At 35.9% G+C, this 24,258-nt stretch overlaps 1 protein-coding gene across 1 annotated transcript in view; it reads left to right on the top strand.

The window, feature by feature from the left end:
* Positions 1–24,258, top strand: part of ME3 (malic enzyme 3) — a 279,762-nt gene that overhangs the window by 170,409 nt on the left and 85,095 nt on the right. Inside the window, exon 5 of the mRNA XM_074304676.1 lies at positions 9,723–9,798. Within this exon, the coding sequence (XP_074160777.1) occupies positions 9,723–9,798 (76 nt within the window). The remainder of the gene's footprint in view (positions 1–9,722; positions 9,799–24,258) is intronic.

Raw genomic sequence — 24,258 nt, 5'->3', positions numbered from 1 at the left:
TCATGCTCCAAAGGTTATATGTTACATAAGCTCTTCGCATTCATATCTGATCTTATCCTCACAAAAACCCAGTGAGTAAATGGTGTAGGTCTTATTATCCCTATTTTATAAAGGAGAATTGAACTGAGACCCTCCCAAATTAGAAGTGACTTGACTGTAATCACACAGCTTGGGATGCTGAGTAACCATCTGCCAGGGCTTTCAGGGTAATATAGAAGAGATCCATTCCAACTCTGAAAATCTTGGATTCTAACCAAAAAAACCTGGACCCAAATCATGTTTTCTGTCTCTGAGGCCAGTGTTCTTTGCAGAATGCCAGCCTAGTTTACCACAACGGGTTGTAGCAAATACTCTTGACTATTTGGGAAAACCTCTTCCCCCTCCTGAGAGATGTCCAAGTTGCATTCAAAAGTACATGGACCTCAAAGTAAAGGAATAGAAATGTTAAGCTACATAGGAAGCTGGACCTATGTGGAATGTGGGATCACATCAATGATCTCAGAAGGACATCAAAACATTAACAGAGAAACTGGCTCTAATGGACAGACATCATTCCCTCTGCAGACCAGGAGGCATAAACAGGCCAGTGAGGAGAGTGGAACTTGTAGGCTGAATGTCTGTGTGCCCTCTTGCTCAGGAGAGTTAGCTGTGACAAAAGGAAGAGTAAAATGAAGCTAACCCTCAATTAGGAAGAGAACTGGATATGTGATTGTCACAGCAGAGAACTGTGTGCTCCAAGAAGAACGACATCTTGGAGATGTTTTACCCATAAATTAAATGTGAAGAAGATGGGCTATGAAGGCTTCTGTGTGAAGAAATTCAACCCCCAGAGTCTTGATCTAATGAGGGAAGTGGGTCCCAACAGAAAATGGGGGTTAATTGACATATTAATCATATAAATAATATATTAACATATAATAATATGTTTAATTTGATTTTATTTTTTAATTTATTAATAATTTAATTAATAATGTATTATGTTATAATATGTTAATAATATAAAGTCACAAAGAATAGTATTCAAAGTAAGGACTGGAAGATTCTCCGAAAATGGCAAAGTAAATCAGAAAATTCCAAGCTCTCTATATTTCCCCCCCCCCAAAAAAAAAAAAAAAAAGACAAAATAATGCCTCGAGGCAAATGTAGAACAATTAAAAAAATAATAATAAAATAAACAAGAGTTGGAACACCTGGGGAAGATCCCTAATAAATCTCAACATACAGATTTGGTTCTACCTTTAGGCTCTAGGCTAACTGGACTGAAATCCCAAGGAGCAAAGCCCTGGGGCTAGCTGGAATGGGAGGTACCCTCAGTCCCAGCCCCTCGGTTTTTTATCTCCTAGACAGCTTGGGGAATTGGCCATCTGAATCGGGAAGGATTGAGGGAACCTCTGTTGATAAGGAACTCCAGGCCCAGCAGAGGCCAGGTGAGTGCAGAAGCAATGGGGCAGGAGCACTGCTATGGGCACTTTCAGGAAGGTGGAGTTCTTGATTTCAGGTTTCAAGTCAAAGAGGAGAACTGGAGGAGGACCCGAGGCCAGAGTTGCTATCCTCCATATATGAGGTATGATTACACCAAATAGAGGTAGAGATGATTACACCAAAAATATGCTATAAATAAATAAATAAAATGAGCAGGCAAAGGAGAAAGAACTGAATCACAGAAAGTTTCCATAGGAATAGGGAAGACCAGGGTTCATCTTCAGAGGAGAAAACTGAAGTAAAAAAAAAAAAAAAAAAAAAAAAAAAAAAAAGCCTCTTCTACCCCAAAGAGAATAGTCAAATAGTCACCTGCCCAAAGAGAATTCATAGAAAAACTCAAAAAGACTTTAAAAATTAAATGAGAGAGATTGAAGAAAACCAAACAAAATAATCCAAGAAAAGCAAGAAGATTATGAAAACAAAGTCAACCAACTAAGAAAAAATATGCAAAATCTTAATATGACTTCTTGAAAACTGGAATAGGGCAAGGGGAAACCAGCAAAATTATAAAAGACCAAGAAATATTAAAAACAATATAAATATGAAGAGAGTGTGAGATATCTCACATTCTTTGGAGAATAGATCAAGAAGAGAAAACATAAGAATAATCAGACTACCTACAAGCTACAATAAAAACAAAAATCTTGAACCAATAATTAAAGAAATAAAGAAACTTATCCTGAAGAGTTAGAACAAAAGGGGAAAGTGGAAATAGAAAAAAAAAATCTACCTATCACCACCTGAAAGAGATCCTTCAAGGAAAACCTACAGTAACATTATAGCCAAATTCTGAAAAACCCCAGGTCAAGAAGGAAATATTATAAGCAACAAGAAAAATAATTCAAATACAGTAGTCCCACAATTGAAATTACATAAGACCTAACAGCAGATACCACAGGTCTTGGAACACTATGTATTGAAGAACAAAAAACTGGGGCTATGGCCAAAAATATCATACCCAACAAAGTTAAGATAGTCCAAATGGAAAAAAAAAAACTGGACATTCAATGAATTGCCAGACTTTCAGGATTTTGTTGCAAAAAGACCTTAACCTAATAGAAAATTTGACAAGTAAGATCCAACAGAAACATAAGGTAAATATCAAAGACTAATTTCAAGGAACTCAATAAGGAAAACTTTTATGTGTGAAAATATAAACCATGTGTCTGAGATTGTTATTAATAATTGAATAGTTCAAAAGAAATATTGGATAGAGTTGAGTATAATGTGGTTCTAAAAAGGTAAAAAGAATAATTGTATTATGTTAATGAGGTGTGAAAGCAAGAATTGACAGAGAAATTAGATGAGGGAGAAAAGCTGGTAATTCTGGAACCCTACTATCATCAGGAAGAGGTTAAAAAGGGACCAGTCCTTATACTTAATACAGACATAGAAAGATATAGATTCAGATATGGGTATAAAAGACCTCCAATAAGATAAGGAAGAAGTAGCATAAGGAGGAGATTTTAAAAGAGTATGAAGAATTGGGGAAAGGGATAAGGTGTATAAATAAAAGGGAATGGGATAAAAAAGAAGGGGAAAAGGTAAGTTGGAAAGGATAAGGGAGGGATCCTTGGAGATGGAGCAGGTTAAGTAATAGAAAGGCAAGGTAGCCAGGAGAAATAAAGAAGAAGATCCAGGAGGAATAGGAAATAAGAGATTCACACAAACATAAAAATAAAGATCAAGGGTAGACTTTATTAAGGAAAAAACAGGGGTAGTAATCACCGATTTCAAAGTTAAAGCTAAACTAGATTTAATCAAAAGAGGAAAAATAGGGAAACTACACTATATGTCAGCTGTGTTAATCAATACTGTTATAGACTTTAAAATGATTAGATAGTATAAAATTGGAATATTACTGTGGTGTAGGATATGTGTAGTGTAGGATAAATGTAGGTATATGTGTAAGATATATGTGGTGTAGGAATATTGCCATGGTGTTGGTATAGTGAGAAAAATATGGAAAGACTTGGATTTATGAATGTTATAATGAATAACATGTGAATATTATCCATGAATGTTATAATGAATTACATGTGCATGTTATCCACCTTTAGAGAAACAGGACAAGCAAGCATAGTATATAGCCTTACATACATGTTTATGAATGTATATGTGTATATATGTATATGATTATAGCTATCTACATATGTATATATATGCATATATGTGTACATATATTTTGTGTATGTTATATACATATGTGTGTATGTATATATTAAAATATATGTACTTAATAATAGACTTTTTGAGGGAAGTGGAGGATGAAAGGAAATGGGAAAAAAGTAAAAAGTATGCATCAGAGAACCAAAAAAACTACGAAAAAGAAAAGTGGACAGCTCTGAACACAATGTGTTATAATTATTATATGGGCTTTCTTGAAATTGTAATTTATTGTTTTATATTTTGAATCCTTTCTTATGTTCTACTGTGCATATGGTAAATTTTTGTAATTTTTATTTTGTATTTAAGTTTTAAATTAATTACTTTTTTAAAATGAAAGTAAAGATTGTAGAGTCCCTTGTGGCAAGGTAGAAAAGGTTTTCTTGACTCTCTGTGGTCAGTTATAAACTCAGTTATAAGCTAATTCTGTATTTTTTGTTGGGTTAAGTAAAATCTAGCCTATATTTGATGTTTTTTATTCTTAGTGCTTATAAAACTAAAGGAACAACTATAATTATTTTGTAGGAAGTTTTATGATATTAAACGCAGGTCTATTGTTTTAAGAATTTTTGTGCAAAAAAACCCTGAGTTTTACAAAGAATATATATGTGAACATGGGTACAGGGAGAGGGAAATCTGTACCTTCTTTATTGTTTTACATTGATTTTCATCTTAGACAACTCCCTTCCTCCTAGTGGGGCCTAGGATGCTGAAATCAGGGCTCAGGATGCAGATTCTATGGTGTTTTTCATGGCCCACCCATTTTCAGGTCACTCAGTCCCTCTGCCATGTACAAAGGGCAGCTGGCTAAGGAGCCTCCGGACTATGATTGTGGTATTCACCTCTCAGCCTTCTCATTTGGCACAGCCACTGATGCTCCATGAAAGAGAATGGACATTGAATGGGGAAGGATATACCCTATGACCACACTGGGCTTGGACTTGGACCTGGCTCCAAGCAGCAGAGAAATTATAGAAAGACTATTCTAAGAAAAGCCAGCATATAAAAATCCAAACTTATAGGGCCTAGGATGAAAAAAAAGGAAATAGGTGTTTATTTGTATTACCAAACAACCAGCACTATAGGGCTCATTTAAATAGCATGCTCAGCTCAGAAAGTCACATTGTAATTTGAATTGTACACACCCTTGTATATAAAAACAAGGACCGATAATCTCAGAATTGGAAGGGACCTTGAAGGTCACCCAGTTTACCTCCTACTCAAAGTATGACTTCCCTCTACAGAATTCCTAACAAATTATCAGTTAGAGTTTAAAAATAAAAAATAAAAAGAAACCTTCAGTTATGGCAAACTCATTATGTTCTCAGGCAGTACATCCCTTTGGGGGAGAGAGGAAAGTTAAGGAAGAAACAGTTCTAATTGTTAGAAAGGTTTTTTTTCTTTATATCAGGTCAAAACCTACTCCTCTTTAGTTCATCCATTGATTTTAGCTTGTTCATATGTGGCAAGGGGGTATAGGTACTAAACTTTTTATCTTTGCCAGCCTTTCAAATATTTGAATAGTATCCCAAGTTCCTTTCTCTGCCCCTAAATATTCCATTCTTGCATGATATCAAGTTCCCACTTAAATACTGAAGTATACACTCCAGCATGTATTTATCCTCTCTTCTAAAATCTAACATCTTAATTGGGGACTATTATAGATGTGGTATGATTAGGGCAGAATACAGAGGGACTCCCCCTCACTTTGTGTACTTCTGTTCATACAGGCCAAGATTGTATTTCCCCAATAAAGTCCTACTTATAGAATGGAGATGATTCTGGGATGTCAAAGTCTATACCAGTCGTCCTCAAACTGTTTAAATAGGGGCCAGTTCACGGTCCCTCAGACTGTTGGAGGGCCGGACTATAGTAAAAACAAAAACTCACACTCTGTCTCTGCCCCTCAGCCCATTTGCCATAACCAGGCAGGCTGCATAAACGTCCTCAGGGGACCACATGTGGCCTACAGGCCAAAGTTTGAGAACCCCTGGTAACACAGCAAAGCCCCTGGAAGATTATTACCAAGCTGGAAAGATGAGATATATGTAATAGAAGGAATAATTGGTGGGGGGGATCCTCACCATAAAGTCGGCCGCCAAAGCTACCATGTTTTTTTTGATGATAGGAACTTCTGAGATTTGTCTGTAAAAGGCTGGAAATGTTTACCAAGGTAAATAAATGATTAAAATCACAGCTTTGGAATTATTTAAGAAGCTCAAACTAATTTTCGCTACTGACTCACACTGAAATGTGGTCTACTTAGAACCCATTTTCAAGTCTATCCCAAGTCTATCTTCTTGTTTCCATGCAGTCAGTTTTTAAATCATATAATTCTTTATGTTTGTTCTATGATATGTACTTTTGTTAATCTTTCTTCATTTCTATAGCTTCCCAAAATATTTTTGGATTTCAATTCTGTTATCCAATGTACTCCTGCAAATTTTGTCCACATATTTGATTAATCAGCATGTTATTTATGATTTCATCCAAGGCACTGATTAAAAACAATGTTCAACAGAACTAGGCCAAAGTCAGAGCTATGAAGAATTTGACTAGATGCCCAACTCCAACTTGACATTCATCCATTAATCACTACTTAATCAGTCACTCATTTTCATCTTCCTATTATCTGTTTTTCTCTATCTCTTCCATAAGTGTTACATTATTATTATTTCATATATTCATTGGCACAGCATAACAGAGTCAGGTTCTATCTCTTAAGCTTGGGAGCAGGGACTGTATTGCTTTGTTTTACATTTGTCTTTGTATCTGTATTTTTGTTGTTGTATTGTCATTTTTCAGTTGTTCCAATTCTTTGTGACCCCATTTGGGGTTTTCTTGACAAAGATGTTGGGATGGTTTGTCATTTCCTTCTCCAACTCATTTTAATAGAAGAGGAAGCTGAAACAGTTAAGTGATTTGTCCAGGGTCACACAGCTAGTGAGTTCTGTGGTCAGAGTTCAATTCAGGAAGATGAGTCTTCCTGATTACAGGCCCAGGGCTCTATTCACTGCACCACCTAGCTGCTCTCTGCCTAATCAATGTCTCTTTCATAAAATTTATCGGAATTTCTCAATCTGTTTTTTCATCTGTAAAATAGAAATAACATTCATACTTTCTATTACAAAAAGTTATTGTGAAAAAAATTTTAAGTTTTAAAGGACTAGGTTAACATTTCTTTTATTCTGTTAATTCACTTTATATCATGTTAAAAATATTAGGGTGGACATTGGCATATTAGGATGGACATTCTTTTTGAAAGAAAGATGACCAAGATATGAAAAAGACTCAAAATCAAGTCAGATGAGGAACATTGAAGGAAATGAAGAGATTCACCTACAAAAGAAAAAGCTTTATGGGGAAAGATAGGGACATGTGGAAATACTTTCAAATATTTGAAGAGCTAACTTGTGGATAAAGGACTTGGCCATAAAGGGTAGAATTTAGAGGGAAAGTTTTTGAGAAACAGATTTTGGGTTGATATAAGGAAGGAGAATTACAATTGTCTTAATTATAACTGTCTGAAAATAGAAAGGTCTGCTTGGGAAGCAAATTCCCTGCCACTGCAAGCATATTAGCAACTAATGAAGGATTCTAGAGAAGATAGTTATGTTTATGGAAAGGGAACTGGACTGAATGACCCCTAAACTCTTAAGATTGTATGGATTTCATAGGTTGGCAACTTAATATGTTTTTGTTTTATTTTGACTCTCCATGTTCAAAAATGAGTTTTCTTATGAAAGGAGGGGGGAAAAGCAAGAGAAACAATTGATGAACAAATTATGTAATTTGAAAATTTTTCCAATTAATGCTATTATATACGATGATTTCAATGAGTTATTCTATTCTACATGAGCATCTTTTAAAGCCAGAAATGATGAATAACTGGACAAAACAATACTTGCTCCTGAATTGCACTGTTGATCTCATTACTCAGAGGAATTTTTTTGCCATGAAGAGTTTGCTGGTTTCATGGCTTCATCCTCAATATGTTCTGTGCCTTGGAAGCAAAAATGAGACCTAATGCCTCTACATTATCCTTGAGGCTCTAATCCAGAGCCATTAACTGATGACTTCAGCTCATTTCCAGGGCCCCTTGTTCTCTCCCTCCTTCTCTAGTCTTAAGGTTGTATGGTGACTGCCCTATATCTGAAAAGTGAGAGGGAACTTTCAAAATAATCACTTCATAAAATATTGTGAAGGAAGAGGCTTTGGCCCCTCTTCAGGGCGAGAGGATTGAAAAAGACACAATTAGAACTTACAACCGATATTTAGGACTTCAAGATTAGTTTGTTAGAGCTTTGTTTTGGAAGAGTTTCAGCCTCATCACTGGCCCACTGAGGTAGTTTTGTGTCTGTTACCATGGGAGTAAATCTTATAGAGATTTAACTTGTCAAGTTCCTCTACAGGACTTGCAAACCCAGCCTCTTTCTCAGCCCCAACCACTAAAGACTCAAAAAAGAGAATTCTTATCATCAAAATCCTTGGCACTGGAAAATAGTTTAACATCAGAAATTGATATGATTCCATCAATGGAAATAACATTTAAAATGTGCTTGGCCAATGCATCTGAGGAACCATTGCATCTTATCATATGACTTCATATTAAAATCTCCTAAGTATGTTGTCTTCCCCACTAGAATATAAGCTCATTGAGAACAACCATTGACATGTTTCTAAATTAGCATAGTGCTTTGCACATAGTGGCTGAAAAATGCCTTGTTTTGTTTTGTAATTCATAGTTTTATTCTTCTGAAATGAAAATCACCACACAATGCAATCTAAACTTGGGTTACTAAATAGACTAATAGCATTTTCCCTCTTCTGATTAAGTCATTCCATACCCTGCCAAGAATGCAATTTAAATAGTGCTGTGCTAGGAGCTGAGAATACAGAAATGAAAAACAACATAGTTCTTGCCTTTAGGGAACTTTTATTCTACTTAGGTGAGGAGGAGGGAAGCAGTACAAGAGATGACACATGCAAATAAATGTCAAGAAAAACAGAGCAAAAAAGATATTCAGAAAAAGAATACCAGAGGGAACCATGAAGTAGAATTGGTACTAAAGAACATATAATCATCTGCCTCTGTCCCTTTGCCCTGCCTTCCTGTTATACCTGGAAATTACACCTTCCTCATGTCAGCAGCAAAATTTGAACCCTGGAAAATCAAACACTCCCATCCACTATCCATAGTACCAGGTGTGACTGTCACTAACAGTAGTAACAGAAGGTTAGCAGACTGAAGGGCCTGCAGCTTCTCCCCTGTAATCACCATAACTACAATGGAAAAAAGACATTACTCTCCTACTACATAGTACTAGTTTCATGTGGTTTCCTCTCAATTTTTTTTCTACTTTCCTTATCTCCACATTAATCATCCCTGGATCCATAAGCCTCAATATTAACAGATAAGTAGCTGCTGTCCAATTATAATTTCCCATATATCCTATCCCTATATGCTTCTCTTATATAAATTGAGGTATCCCATTAAAACATATGAGTCTATTTCCCAGAAAGGTCACCTTCCAGAAATTTGATAGAACCAGACCTACCCAATTAGCCTGCAAGAAGTAGTTAGTCCAGTTCGCCATTGTTGTTATAGCAAAGGTTTGGGATTTGGATTGACCACTTCTAACTGTGTGACCTTAACCTCTCTGACCTCAGTGTCCTCATCTATAGAAACCCACTTGTTCGCTCAGATGGCCTCTGAAGCTCTGTGATCCTTAACATAGCTCCTTCTTTAAGCCTTTCTAGAGGCTCCTTAGAGAGCCTTCTGTGGCTGTTTGGTGATCCCAGCTAGGAATTTCAATTGAAAGCAGTGCCCCACAGCAATAGGCTGCATTCTTTTTTTTCCCATGTAATTTTTTCCTTGAAAGGTAAAAAAGTAATGTGAGTCCTAAATATGAAGGGGTGATTCATAGACCTAAAACAAATTTACCTAAGCCTGGGTTCTGCCATGTATAAACTTCGTATTAATCTTAAATTGAACTTAAGCTGCTGGTCCTCACTGCATTTCATGGTTTGACCACATGGTTTTTGTTTTTCTGTGTGTATGTGTCTTTTCTTAGTGGGCTCTTTATCACCATTCATGACAAAGGCCACATTGCCACAATGCTGAACTCCTGGCCAGAAGACAATATTAAGGTACAGTCCTCTTTTCCTTGCTGTTGTTTGGATGGTGGGTGAATCATTTAAGCCTCAACTGTAGAGATCATAGACTTCTCTAGATCTTAACTGGCAACTGCCTGAGCTTGAGACAGGACAACATCAGAAATCCAGGAAATAGGCTTGTTTCAGAACTCCAGACTATTTGGAATCATCTGACCAGCCTATGCAGAAGTTTCCCTTTCTTTCATTGAGATCACATCAGGTCTTTTCTTTATCGGTTATTTTTAAAATGGGGAAAGCAAAGGTATAATTTTTCTCCAGAGGTCCCCAGTGCTGGGAAGAACAAGTAGTAAACTAGCATTTTACACTTAAACACAAAAAACACACTGAGAAGAGTAGTACGAGATTGTTGTCCTCTGTTTTATTTCAGATGAGAAAACTGAAATTTGAGGAGATGAGATTTCCCTACAAATAGTTAATATAAGTGCCAGAATCAGTATTCATACCCAACTAACTATATTACTAGGGTTGATTGCTTGATCAATTGTTGTCCCTTGTTTTTGAAGAAGACTAAAATAACATCACTATGCTAGAGTCAAATTAGAGTGTGTCCAGTTGTGGCTAATTAGGCTAATACAAGCTTGGAATGTTCTACCACAAATTGGGCACAAATAGTCTATATGAACATTTATTCTCTAACTCTGCACATCTCACCTTTCTTTTGAGTTATATCAATTCTGCTTTGTTCATAGAGTACATTGTCTTCTCTTATGATGAGAACACATCATGCTCAATGGTCTTGTGGCAGTGTTTTCCATATCATACAATCAATTCTAATGTTCTTGAGAGGGACCTCGAGAATGTCTTTGTATTGTTTTTTTTTTCTACCATATGTATCAGGTACATATTTTTGAACGGAGAGGACTAGAGAGGAAGACCACTGTATAATGTTTTTCTCATAGAATTTCAGACTGGAAGAGACAGAGTTTTCACCATACCTGAACATGGATAGACTACACAGTACTCCCAGATAAATGAAAATACACAATAGCTTTATTGTTGGAATGTTTTCTTTATTTTGTCCAGGCAGTTAAATTGCCCAGAGGATAGAATTTTGGAGTCTGGTGTCAGGAAGACCTGAATTCAAATCCATTTTCAGACATTTACTAGTTGGATGACCATGGGAAAGTCATTTAAGTTCTGTTTGCCTCGGTTTCCTCAACTGTAAAATAAAGATAATAACAGCACCTACTTTGCAAAGTTTTTGTGAGGGTCAAATGAAATGATATTTGTTAAAAGTGCTTAGCACAATACTTGGCACTTAATAGGCATGATATAGATGCTTATTCCTGTTTCCTTTTCCTTTTGTGCAACTTCTGTCCAGTGCTGTAATTCTGCCCTATGACCAAAAAAATCCCTCTTGGACAGATGTTTGAATACAATGATTATGGTCCTCTTATTTTCACCAAGCTAAATATCTCCTCTTCCTAAAGTGAATCATCTTATGACTATTTTATCATAATAGTTTTTCTTCTTCAAATGTGCTAAATTTGGCAAACTATCAACACTGAAGGAAGCCAATAAAATATGAGAAATCCACATGGCTGCATCTACAGTTATGCAGGGTGGACACTGGGTTTAAAGGTCAGATAGACTCTGATCTCAACTCTTATATTTAATAGCTATATGACTTCGGGCAGGTTGTTCAAAATCTTTGAGATTCTAGTTCTACAAAATGAGGATAATAATACTTACATGGAGATCTAATTCATAATAAATTTATAGGACTTAGAAGGGACCTTAGAGAAGATTTAATCAAACTCCTTCAATTAACAGGTGACAAAGGAAGGACAGCCAAACTTTATTCCTCTTTCCATCTCATTGGTACCCCAGTTTTTCAGATCCCTTTTACTGTGGTGTCTTCCCTTCATTAGAATGTGAGGACAAAGAGCCAAGATGGTGGATTAGAGGCAACCCAGCTAAACTCTCTCAGTATTCCCCTCCTAACAATTTTAAAATGACACCTCAAATGAAATTTTGGAGCAGCAAAGCTAATAGTCAAGGTGAGACATTCTTCCAGCCTAAGAGAATTTAAGAAGTCAGCAAGAAAAGTTTATAACACCAGGGTAGAAGCACGTCTTGCACCTATACACACAACAACAACAATAGCCACAGCAGAAGCAGCAGTTTCAGACACTCTCAGCTCAGAGAAAGCTCTAGAAAGAGACTAGAAGGGATCCTTTGGTCTCACTGAGTACAGCAGGAACTGACTAGCAACTCTATTGCCCAAATACAATTCTGGATCACTGTTTCAGAGAAGAGAGGAGTGCTAGAAGTCCATCACAAGAGAGAACAGATCCTAGCCCCAGATCCAAAACAAAGAAGAGCACTGGAATTTGTGACTTAAAGGAAGAAAGGGTACTTTGAGGATCAAGGCTAGCATGCAAATCAGGAGAAGAGTGACCACACTTCTTCCAGGATCATACCACCTTGGAACTACCAAATATTTGCAGACCCTTCAAATAGTGTGCTACTGAAAACAACAGCACAAAAAAAGCCTGAAGTTTGCGGCATCTTCCTATCCCAAGATGAGCAGAGCCCAACATTAACATAAAGTTCAAAGTAAAAAAAAAAAAAAGTAAATTGGAAAAATAATAACAACAAAAATAATTTCACCATTTAAAGGTACCATGGTGGCAGAGAAAACCAAGGCATAAAATCAGAAGATGATAACAATGTGGAAACAGCCACAAAGCCTCAAAGACACATACCAATTGGAACTACACCCAGCAAAATTTCCTAGGAGAGTAAAAGAAAGAGCTAAGACTGGCAAGGGAAAAATTAAGGGGAAAAGTGAGAGTGATACAAGAAAATTATGAGTAGAGAATTAACAGCTGGTTTAAAAAAGGCACAAAAATATTGAAGAAAATAACCTAAAAACCAAATTGGCCAAATGGAATAAAAGATACAAAATCTCACTGAAGAAAATAATTTCTTAAAAGTTAGAATTAGTGACTCTCTGAGACACCAAGAAACAATAAAACAAAGTTAAAAAGATAAAATAGAGAAGAACATATGAAATATCTCATAAGAAAAACAACTGATCTGTAAATAAACCAAGAAGGGAGAATTTAAAAATTATTGGACTACCTGAAAGGCTTGATCAAAGAAAGAGCCTAGATATCATATTTCAGGAAGTCATCAAGGAAAACTGCTCTAATATCTTAGATCTAAAGAGTCAAATAGAAACTGAAAAACAACACCAATTACCTCCTGAAAGAGATCCCACAATGAAAACTCCCAGGAATATTATAGCCAAATTCTAGAGGTTCCAGGTCAAAGAGAAACTACTTCAATCAATCAGAAAAAAAAAAATTCAAATACCATGTTGCCACAGTCAGAATCACTCAAGATTTAGCAGCTTCCATATTAAAGGAACAGAGAGCTTGGAATATTATATCCTGGAAGACCAGATTATAGAATTACAACCAAAAATAACCTACCCAATAAACTGAGTATAATTTTTCAAGATAAAAACAATAGATATTTAATGAAATAGAGGACTTTGAAAATTTTCTGATAAAAAGACAAAAGATGAATAAAAAATTGACATTTAAACACAAAATTTAAGAGAAATATAAAAAAAGTTAAATATGAAAGAGTAATTATAAAGTATCAATAAAGTTAAACTTATTATATTCTTACATGGGTAGATGATACATATAATTCTTAGGAACTTTATCATTATTAGTGCAGTTAAAAGGACAACACATAGACAGAAGGCATGGATGAGTTAATTATACTGGAATGATATCCAAGAAAAATGAAGAGGTAAGATAGAGAGATGTGCTGGAAAAGGGGGGAAAGAGGTAGAAAGAGGACAATTTCTCATATAAAATACAGGCACAAAGAAGAGCTTTTACAGAATAAGGGAATGTGAAGAGTAGTGGGCAACCTCACACTCATTAAAATTGCTTCAAAGAGGGAAGATGTATACACATTAAGTTTTGTATAGAAATGTAACTTACTCAAATAAGGAAATAGGAGAGGAAAGAAATAAGAGAAAGTGGGGAAAGGGAAGGATGATAAAAGGAATGAAAGATTAAGGGAGGGGATGATTAGAAGCAAAATAAACTTTTCAGGATGGACAGGATAAAAAGAGAGAAAAATAAGAAAAAACAGGAAAAAATGAAATGGAAGGGAAAAAACAGTAATCATCACTGTGAATCAAAAATATATATTAATGGGATATACTAAACAATAAAATGGAAGCAGATAGCAAAATGGATTAGAAACGAGAATCCAAGAATATGTTGTTTACAGGGGACACACTTGAAACAGAAAGACACACACAGAATTAAAATAGAGCACTGTAACAGAATCTAATATACTTCAATTAAAATTTTTAAAAGGCAGAGGTTGCAATCATGATATCATAAAAAGCAAAAGCAAAATTAGACCTAATTGAAAGGAATAATCAAAAAAGTATATTTTACTAAAAGATACCATAGACAATGAAGTAATATCAAAACTTTTACAGCAAGTTTCTCTGATAAAGACCTTATTTTGCAAATATATACTGAGCCTAGAGCTGAGTCAAATTCTTAAAAATAAGAGACAATTCCAATTGATAAATGGTCAAAGGATATAAACAATTCTCATAAGAATACATCAAAATTATTTGTTGTCATAAAAGTGCCCTAAATCCTTATTGATTAAAGAAAGGCAAATTAAAATAACTCTCAGTTACTACCTCATACTTTTTAGAAATTACAGATTCTGATGAAAGTAAGAGAAAAATAAGTACACTAATGAACTGTTGGTAGAATTGTGTACTGGTTCAACCACTCTTGAGAGCAATTTGAAACTATAAAGGTGTGTATACTCTTAACAAGCAATACCACTATTATATCTGTACTCCAAAGAGAGAAAAGGAAAAGGAAAAGGGCCTATGTGTACAAAACTATTTATAGCAGCTTTTTTATAATAGCAAATTGGAAATTGAGGGGAGGTTCATTAATTGGAAAATGGCTAAACAAGTTGTAGCGTACGAATGGGATGAAGTACAATTGTGCTATGAGAAATGATGAAAGAGATAGTTTTAGAAAAAGACCTAGATTAACTGATGCAAAATGAAGTGAGAGGAACTGAGAGATCATTGTGCACAATAATAGCAATGTTGTTACAATGATCAACTGTGAAAGACTAAACTACTCTGATCATTACAGTGATCCAAGACAATTCCAAAGGACTCATGAAAAAAAAAAATGTTATCACACTATTTTCAAGTTTTGCTATTGTTGTTGCTGAGGTATTTTGGGGTGGTTTTTCTCTTTTAGTCTGATTTTTATTTCCTAACATGACTCATGTGGAAATGTTTTTTTGTTTTTTTTAATGATCACAGAAAAATAATAAAGGCAATTGGAACTTTAGAACAAAAAAGAAAAGAAAAAAAATGCTATTCACATCCAAAGAGAGAACTGTGAAGTCTGAATTCAAACCAAAGTATAATTTTTCACTTTTTTCTTGCCTTTTTTGAAATATGGCTAATATTGAAATATGTTTTGCATAATTTCACATGTATATTGATATATTGTTTGCCATCTCAGTGAATGGGAAGAGGGTTGGAGGGAAGAATTTGGAACTCAAAAGGTAAAAGGAAAAAAAATGAATAGCAAAATTTTAGAAGATTATTTTGTAAGCCATTAATTGACTAGAAACACAAAATTAATGTGAGGTCATGGATCCATCTTTCTTTGGGTTAATATTTAAAACAGCACATAACACAAACAAGTACTCATCACATAGTATTTTGTTATTGTTTAGTCATTTCAGTTGCCTCTTACTCTTTTTGATGCCATTTTAGGATTTTCTTAGCAAAGATACTAGAGTGATTTACTATTTTCTACTCTTGCTCATTTTATAGATGAGGAACTGAGGCAGAGAGGATTAAAGATTAGATAGGGTTACACAGCTAACAAATGTCTGAGGCCAGATTTGAACTGAAAGTTGAGTCTTCCTGATTCAACTTCCAGCCCACCTGCTGGCACATAATAGGCATTTAAAAAATGCTTGTTGATTGTTTGACCTTAGAAGTTAAATGAATTTCCCAAAGTCACATAGATCCTGAATAGCAAAACTAGAATATCCACCCAGCACCTCTGACATTAAAAATAGAACCCTTTGTACTGGTCTACCCATGACTTTACAATCCTTTTACAAACAAGGTGACTGTGAAGGAACATTCTATGTATAATATAAGTTTTCAAATGTATCCCTTTATATTCAATATTGAGGACTCCTTTATATGCTTAAATAAAAATCCCAAATAGCTTAAGTTCATACAGATTGTATCTATTGACTGTCAACATATTAGAAATTTAAAATCTTAAAATGTTAAAATATCAATTCATTTAAAATAATAACAATTCCCATTTTGTATTAATCTAAAAAACCAAGGTTTTCTTTTTATAAAAATGACTATTTTCCAAAAAAAATTATTGAGAAGATAATTATTGAGAAGATAAGCTTTACATATTTTTGCAACTCTCTTTAATATTGGGCTTAACAGAAGAAAGCTGGATTTGATATAACATTCAATCTGTTGTGAAATGTTTTGATTGAAGTAAATGAAGAAAATTCAGCCTCACATAAATATGTAGCTAAAAAAAGGAGAAATCTTTTAATAAGCTAATAATGTCTTGATAGTACAGAAGCAATGAAAGTATCCCAAAGACCTGAAGGGCTCTCAAACCTTACTCTGAGAGCCGCTGATATAGTGGATAGAATACTTGAGTTAAAATGGGGAAGATTGGGGCTAGCTGTATGACTAAGGGCAAATCACTTAAATCTCAATCTCTTCATCTAAAAAAAATGAATAGTATCTGCAGTATCTCTCTCACAAGATTGTTATGAGGTTCAAGTAAAAACACATTTATATAATGTTTCACAAACTTTAAAGTAACATATAATAAGTCAGATGTTATAATGATTACACTTTCATTGTTATTATCAGGTTCCTTTTCTAGATGTAGACAGGGACACAATTCTCTTTGCCTAGAGCTCCTAGCTGTTTGCCAAATAATATTTCATATCTATTTCCTCATAAATTTCCTTTGTGACCCACCCATAATTTTATTCTCTTGAGAGTCTTAGTTTAAGCTGCAGAACTGAAAGTATGGCTGGGTCTTGGCTCTCTCCTATGCCAAATGCCAAGTAAGTTTTTGAGCTGTAGCCATTCAGCATCCTGAATAGATAATTAGCAGTCTGCATACAGAGCCTTCCCTGGATATCATTTCTCTTACCCAGCTATTGGCTTCACATATCAGCAAAGAATTTAGTTGTGCACAATCCCTGGCTCAGTTCTCCAGCTTCTGGCTTCTGTCCAAAAAGACAATCTTCAGGGGTGTGTCTTTAGTGATCCAGAGGGAGATCTCAACAACACCAAAGGAAACTAGCCTAATCAAATGACAAGTTATCCTGGGTCAAACCAGGGTTAATGGTTTATCAAGATCTTGCAAATTATTTTGTTCCATATCTTGAGACAGACCAATATGCAATCATTCAACACATTTCCATCCAGACCTCTCTCTGCTAGGCACTGAACTAAGTACCCAAGACACACAGACAAAAAAATAGGAAATATATTCCCTACCTTCAAGGAACTTACAGAGAAATTGGGAAGATGATAAAAAAGAATAAATACATACAAATTTAAATAGAAGAGTGAAAATCATACAGTTATGTACTCAACAAGCACTGCAATGAGATGTAAAGAGTAATTGATAGGGGCCTGGATAATAAGTGCTGAGACTCTGGGGATGAATGGGATATCCCATGTCTCCTGAGGCAATCATTTAACAGGGTCAGTAAGCTTCTTTGAAATTATGCCAATTTCATGAGGTTTCTTTAAGCTCTGTGGTTCTCCTCAATGTGTTCTTTCAACAAACATTTGTTAAATGTACTTTTGCATCATATTTCATCCCATTTCAATCTGAGAATTAATAGTTGGAGGATATACAGAGAAGTACAAGATATGAGTCCTAAACTTCCAGAAACTTGTGTCTATTATGAAAGATAAAGCGTGACTTCAGACCAAATCACTTCCCTTCCATGGACTTCATCTATTAAGTGTGCAAATTGCATTAGATGTTCTCTAAGGTCCTTTCTAATCCTAAACATTTTCTGATCCTATAAGTACAAATATACAAATTTGTACAAATCCAAATATATGGAAATATAATTGGAAATAGGAAATGGAAGTAATAAAAGGTAGAGGTTATAGAAGGGATAACTTTTATCTGAGGGGTGATCAGGAAGTTTCTTGGTGAAGGTGTCAAATGATCTGGGCCTTGAAATATAAGTAGAATTTCCACAGAGAGGAAAGATAAAGGTGAGGAAATCACTTCCCTTATAATAAAGGAATCAGCCTTGAAAAGGCTTAAAAGCAAAAAGGCTTGGGACTATTCAAAAAGGAGTGAGTAGTCCAGTTTGGCTAGAGTGTAAATTATAATAAAGATTAGGAGGATGGATTGAATATGGAAAGATAAGTTAAAGTCAGCTTGTGTAGGACCTTGAATGAGAAATCAAAGTTTTAACTTTATTCATAAGGTGATAGGGAACCACTGAAGATTGTAAACAGGAGATTGGCAAGGCTGGGACATGAGGCAGCTCTTTAAAAAAAAAAAAAATGGATTAGCCAAGGGAGAGACTGGAGATAAGGAAACCAATTGGGAATCTATAGTCTATGACGAGATAATAAGGTTATGAACAAGGGTGGTCTCTGAAGGTAAATGAGAAAGGTTTTAGTAGGGCAATGGGATAAGTTCCTTTTGGACAGGTTGAATTTAAACTACGGGAGAACTTAGGTGGAGCTGTCCAACAAGGAAGCTGGAACTTTCTAGTGCTCCCATGGAGTATATATGTAGAGGTGGAGGCTTGGGATTCACTTTTGATTTCTTAAGTGTGTTCTCTCATTCTCCCAGAAACTCAGGAGTTTATATCTCAATATTCCTATTTATAGAAATGAAACTGCTTTGCCTCCTCTCATTCTCTTCTTGAGCTGTCCGTAGAAGAAGATAGGACTAGTGACTCACCAGCAATAGTTTATCCCTTCAGGGCTTGTTATTTTTCTTCTCCATCACATAACAGCTTGAATACACTAACTTACATATGTGCCTCTAAGTTCCACTGGGAACCATTCATATATGCTAGCTGATTGGAGGGAGCAATGAGGTCTATAATAGAAGTAACCAAATTTGGTTGTCATCAGGAAACCTGGGTTCTAGGTGAGGCTCTGTCTGATATTTGCTGGATGTATGACTAAAAGCAAATTTCATCACCTCTCTCAATATCAGTTTTCTTACTCATATGGAAATAGTAATATAACAACTAGTAGAATGTGTTCAATAAATATTTGTTGAGTTGAATCAAGATAAGATCTTTTCCAACTAGCCTCATCTTACCCCACTGGGAGGTAAGACACTAAACCAGGGGTGGGGGAACTTTTTATTGCCAAGGGTCATTTGGATATTTATATTATCATTTGTGGGCCATATAATATTATCAACTTATAGAATGCAAGCAGTGCGAGGTTATTATACCTAGCTGTCCATTTATCATTGCCTGCAGTCGCCTTAGCAAATGATCTCATGGGTCTTGTATGACCTATGGGCCACTCATTCCCCATCCTGCACTAATTAGTCATAAAAAGTTATTTACATTGTGCCATGGATTTTATGATTGGGGGGAAATAGAATATGAAGAAAGAAAAAGAAAAACAGCATATATGCAAAATAATACAAAGAAATTTCTTTTTAAAAAGTGCTAATGATAAGGGGGAAAGGGTGGGGAAAAGGAAGAAATTTTAGCTTCTGCAGTCCAGAATCTTCCAATAAAGAGTGATAGCTGTTTTGCTTTATATCCATAGATTCTCTGAATGGCAAGAATCCTCAGAAACTATATGGTCCAACTTTTATTAGAACAGAAATCCCTTCAACAACAATCCCAGTCTCCTCTTGAAGAACTTCAGGTATAAGGAACTGACTACCTCAAAAAAAAAAAAAAACCTCATCCCATTTTTGGATACCTCTAAATTTTAGAAAGCTGTTCTTTACATAAAACTGAAAGGTTGTAGCCTACCCTGTACCACTGCCATGTTTTTAAGACAAGAAAATAAGCAAACAAATCAAATCCTTCTTCCATCTAACATCTCTTCAAATATTTGAAGAAAGTATGTCCCTTCAATGTCTTTCCTTCTCCATCTTAAACAGAATCAATTTCTGCAAATAGTCTCCATGCCTCTTCCCATACCAGTCTAGTGTCACTTCCTAAAACATGGTCCCCAGAAGAGAGCACAATACCATAGGAGTGTATTCTGGCTAGAACAGACTAAATAGGAAAAATCATACTTCACCCCATTCCTATTCATTTTGAAGAATACACTTCTGTCCCTCAGCCTCAGATGGCATTTGGTTTCATCAATTACCTTCTAACTATCTACTAAAGGAAGGGACATCAGTCTCACTTGCAAAAGTTCTACTTGATACAGGATACAAGGAATTTTGAAGCAAAGGTTCCTACAGACCCCTACTGCTACCTGTTGGAAAAAAAGGAGTCAGAGACCTCTCTTTTTTTAATGGGTCAGAGACACATCTCTCCCCTTCTTCTTTTCCTCAACCACACAACCTAGGACAAAAGCAAGTAACTCATTATTTTCTGTTGAATTCCCAGCTTCAGGTTGGGGTGTGGCTCAGCAGTCTGGAGTGAGTTGTGGGGGATCAGGTAAACCTGTTGAAAAGTGGGGAAGTAGCCCATTAGTCACTCATTCTGATGGATAACCCAGGCCTAGGGAACAGAGGGTGGGGCAGACTGTTTAAAGTCAATGGTCATAAATCAGGACTAAAAGTGAGAACTCTTAGTTTTTTTAATTCCCACAGTGAACATCTTCCAACCCCCTGCTTCAGGAATAAGGAGGATGAGAATAGCCCTGCTCACTCCAAAGCTTTCCCAAGCTCCTAAATCACTTCCTATCCTAATGTTGACACCACCAAAGGAAACATTGGGCAATAGTCCAGCAACACCCAAATCCTTCCTCAGAGGCTCACTGACCCATCACTGGTGCTCTCTTCCCTTTGGTCCCAATTACTTATGCAATGAAGAGGGAATTTCTTCACTGAAGATGTTAGAGTAGCAAAAGGTTTTAAAGATCATTTAGTTCTGTGGCCTGTGCATGCAGTCTTCAGACACTCAAGTTCAGCCAAAACCAATGAAAAGATACATTTGAATCTAGTTTGGGAGTGTTAGAGACTGCCTATGGCCCAGGGGCTTCATGTGAACTCTCTGGCTTAAAGAACAGAGTACCAGATGTGAGCCATGAAGATCTGGGTTGAAATCCTTCCTCTGTAACCACAAACAAAGCATTCAGCCTCTCTGAAACTCCTCATCTGTAAAATGGAGAGAATAATATCTGTAGCATCTACCTGAGAGATGTATTTCAAAGCTAAAATAAGGTCATATATACGTATCTGAATCTGAATTTGAACTCAGGTTTTCCTGACTCCAGACCTAAAGCTCTTCCTCTATATCACCTAGCTGTCTAGCAAGTCAGGAGAATCAGGCCAACACAGAGGGAAAAAAAAATGAGTCAGACAAAGACAAGGAATGTGTGTCAATCTGAAGGCCCTCAACAGTTGGATCATTCCAAGCCAAGGTAATAAAATCAGGAAAAGCTTTGGGTCAGAACCTGAATTAGCAGATTCCAAGCAGGAAAGCAGAAACAATATTAAGGACTCAAGCAGGCATCCAAAACCCGAAGCCAGATACAGAGGTTAGAACCCAAAGGAAATATGTGAGAGGCAATACCAGAATAAAGAGATAAAAAGTCAAAAGCAGGCAGTGCTAATCACTAAGCAGCTGTCTGCCTGAGATCTAGAAACATGTGTGATCGCCAAAAGGACATGGCAAGTGGAAACACCTGATTGGGTTGAAGAGTGGAAGAGGGATGAATTCCAAGACCACCAAACAATAAAATAAAATATTGAGATAATTTGTGTGCTATGCTTTATGAATAATAAAGTACATTTAAAACTCTCAATGAAAAGACAGATGTCCATCCCCTTCCTTATACTCTTAAATTCACCAGGCCAAGAAGAGGTCTCTTGGTCTACTCCTTGCACCTCCAGTGCTGCTTCCTACTACCCTTCATACTTGGTAATCTTTCCCCTTTTTGAATCTTATACCCACCTGATTATCTTTGATTATTTCAGGTCACCTGATGAAAACTGAATTACATTTTTAGGCAATGAAAGAACTGGAAAGTTGATTGCTAAACATATTAGTACTATTTGAAAGAACATAGAAAATGGGAGGGTTTTATAATGTTGGAGAAGAACATTTGTCCAAATTTTTAAAAAGGAGAGAATAGCAGTCTGTAAACTATTTGCAAATAGTTTTTGCAAATTTTTTTGGAAAATTCTAGAGTGAGTCATTAAAGAGACAGAAATCATCTAGACTGGGGATGGGGAAAGAAATTTGCAAAGAGCTAACCATCATGGCCCTATCTAGAATTTATTCTGCACATCAGACTAATTTGATAACCTTTTTGACAGGATAAGCAAACTAGCCTAAAAAAGGAATGCTGTGGATATGGTTTATCTAGATTTTAGAAAAGTATTTGATCAATTATCTCACACTATTTTTGTGGGAAATCTGGAAGAGATGTGCACTAATTTAATCCAATAAACACTTATTAAGCATCTATGTGTCGGGCACTGTGCTAAGCACTGAGGATACAAGTAATTAAAAGAAAAGCAGACCCTACCCTCAAGGAGTCTATAATGAACTAGAGTATAATATAATGAAATGAACATGGAATTTGTGGGAAATGGATAGTATCAAATAATAGTCATTAATGATTTAATATCAACTTGGCAGATTCTATAGTGGAGTACCCAAAGATTAGTGCTTGGCTTTATGCAATTTAACACTTTTACCAATCAGGTTTGTGGATGGCTTAAACCATGGATAACTGGCACACTGAATGACAAGAGTTAGGATTCAAAAAGTTAAAATTAAATAAAATTAAAATAAAATTCAGTAAGGATAAATGTAAAGTCTTGGGTCAAAAAAGTTAGTTTCAAAAGTATAAATTGGGTTAGACTTGACAAAAACAGCTCTTGGTTTAAAAAAAATACCTGAGGATTTTAATGGATTGTAAACTCAATGAGAGTCAGTAGTGTGATATGGCAGCTAAAAGCTGCATTGAGAAGCACAGTGTCCAGGAATAAAGAGGACATAGCTCCAATGTACTTTATCCTATAGGATCAATTCCGGATGTCACAATGTAAAAAGGGCATTGATGGACTGGAGATTGTCCAGATGAGGGCAATCTCAATAGTGAAAGGTACCCATGAATATCATAGATAGGTTCAAGTGAAGGAACTGGGAATGTTGAGAAGATTCACAGAAATTAGATCTATCTTTAAAGAGTTGAATCTGTTGAAACAATCTAAACTTGCTCTATTTGATCTCAGGGGAAGAACCAGGAGCAATGAATAGAAGGTGCAAAAACTTCCTGACCTTGAGAGGTAGCAACTGCCCTGCTCTGGAAGTTTTCAAAAAAAGACAGAACATTTGTCAAATGGATTGTAATGAATTCCTTAAATGGGCAGGTTGGACTAGAAGTCAAAGACAGCCTAGATTCTGTGATTATGTTGCGCCTTGTGACTACAATGTATAAAGTTCCATATACTTCCTTTCCCTGTCACTTCACTATTTGGATTACATGTCTCTGTCTTACACACTCATTCCCCATCTGGCTTCATCCTTCTGGACTTCATTGGTGCTCTATTGGAATTTCATAATCTTGCAAGATCACATTAGCTTTGAATCTCACATTTGCTCTTGTGGTCCCTTCTTTCCTTTGATTGGAGAAGGAAGAGAGTGGACAAAGAACTCCTTCCAGGTCCTCCATTTAAGGAGAGCTGACAAGACACCCATCTCTTCATTTCCCACAATGTGCACTCCCCTGGACTTCATCATTCCCTCATACAAGATTCTCTCCCCTTCTTTTAAGCTTCTCTTTATTCATTGTCTCTCCTGTTAGACTGCAAGCTCCATGGGGATGGAGATTATCTTTTGCCTTTCTTTGCATCCCCAATTCTTAGAACACTGTCTGGCACATAGTAGACACTTAATAAATTTTTATTGATTGACTGCTAAGGCCTGCTATCATTCTCCCTGAATTCTCCCTCAACTTTCATGTTGGTGATCTCTCAAACACCACGGCCTCTTGGTTTGTTGACCTTTGTCATTCCATCTTCACTCTTTCTTAGCCATCCACAATGGAGATCACACCTTAAACTTCACCATCACTCGTAACTTTTCCCTGGATTGTCACCAAGACAATAATGATAGTTCAGATACTTACTCTGTACTATGTGAAAGCATTTGAGGAATTCTTTTCTGGATATTCTATAAATTTGGATAAGTATCCCA

This window comes from Sminthopsis crassicaudata, chromosome 3 (genome assembly GCF_048593235.1).
Source record: "Sminthopsis crassicaudata isolate SCR6 chromosome 3, ASM4859323v1, whole genome shotgun sequence".
In the NCBI taxonomy this organism is placed as follows: domain Eukaryota; kingdom Metazoa; phylum Chordata; class Mammalia; order Dasyuromorphia; family Dasyuridae; genus Sminthopsis; species Sminthopsis crassicaudata.
Note: the sequence above shows the minus strand (reverse complement) of the source record. Positions and strands in the feature narration are given on the sequence as shown.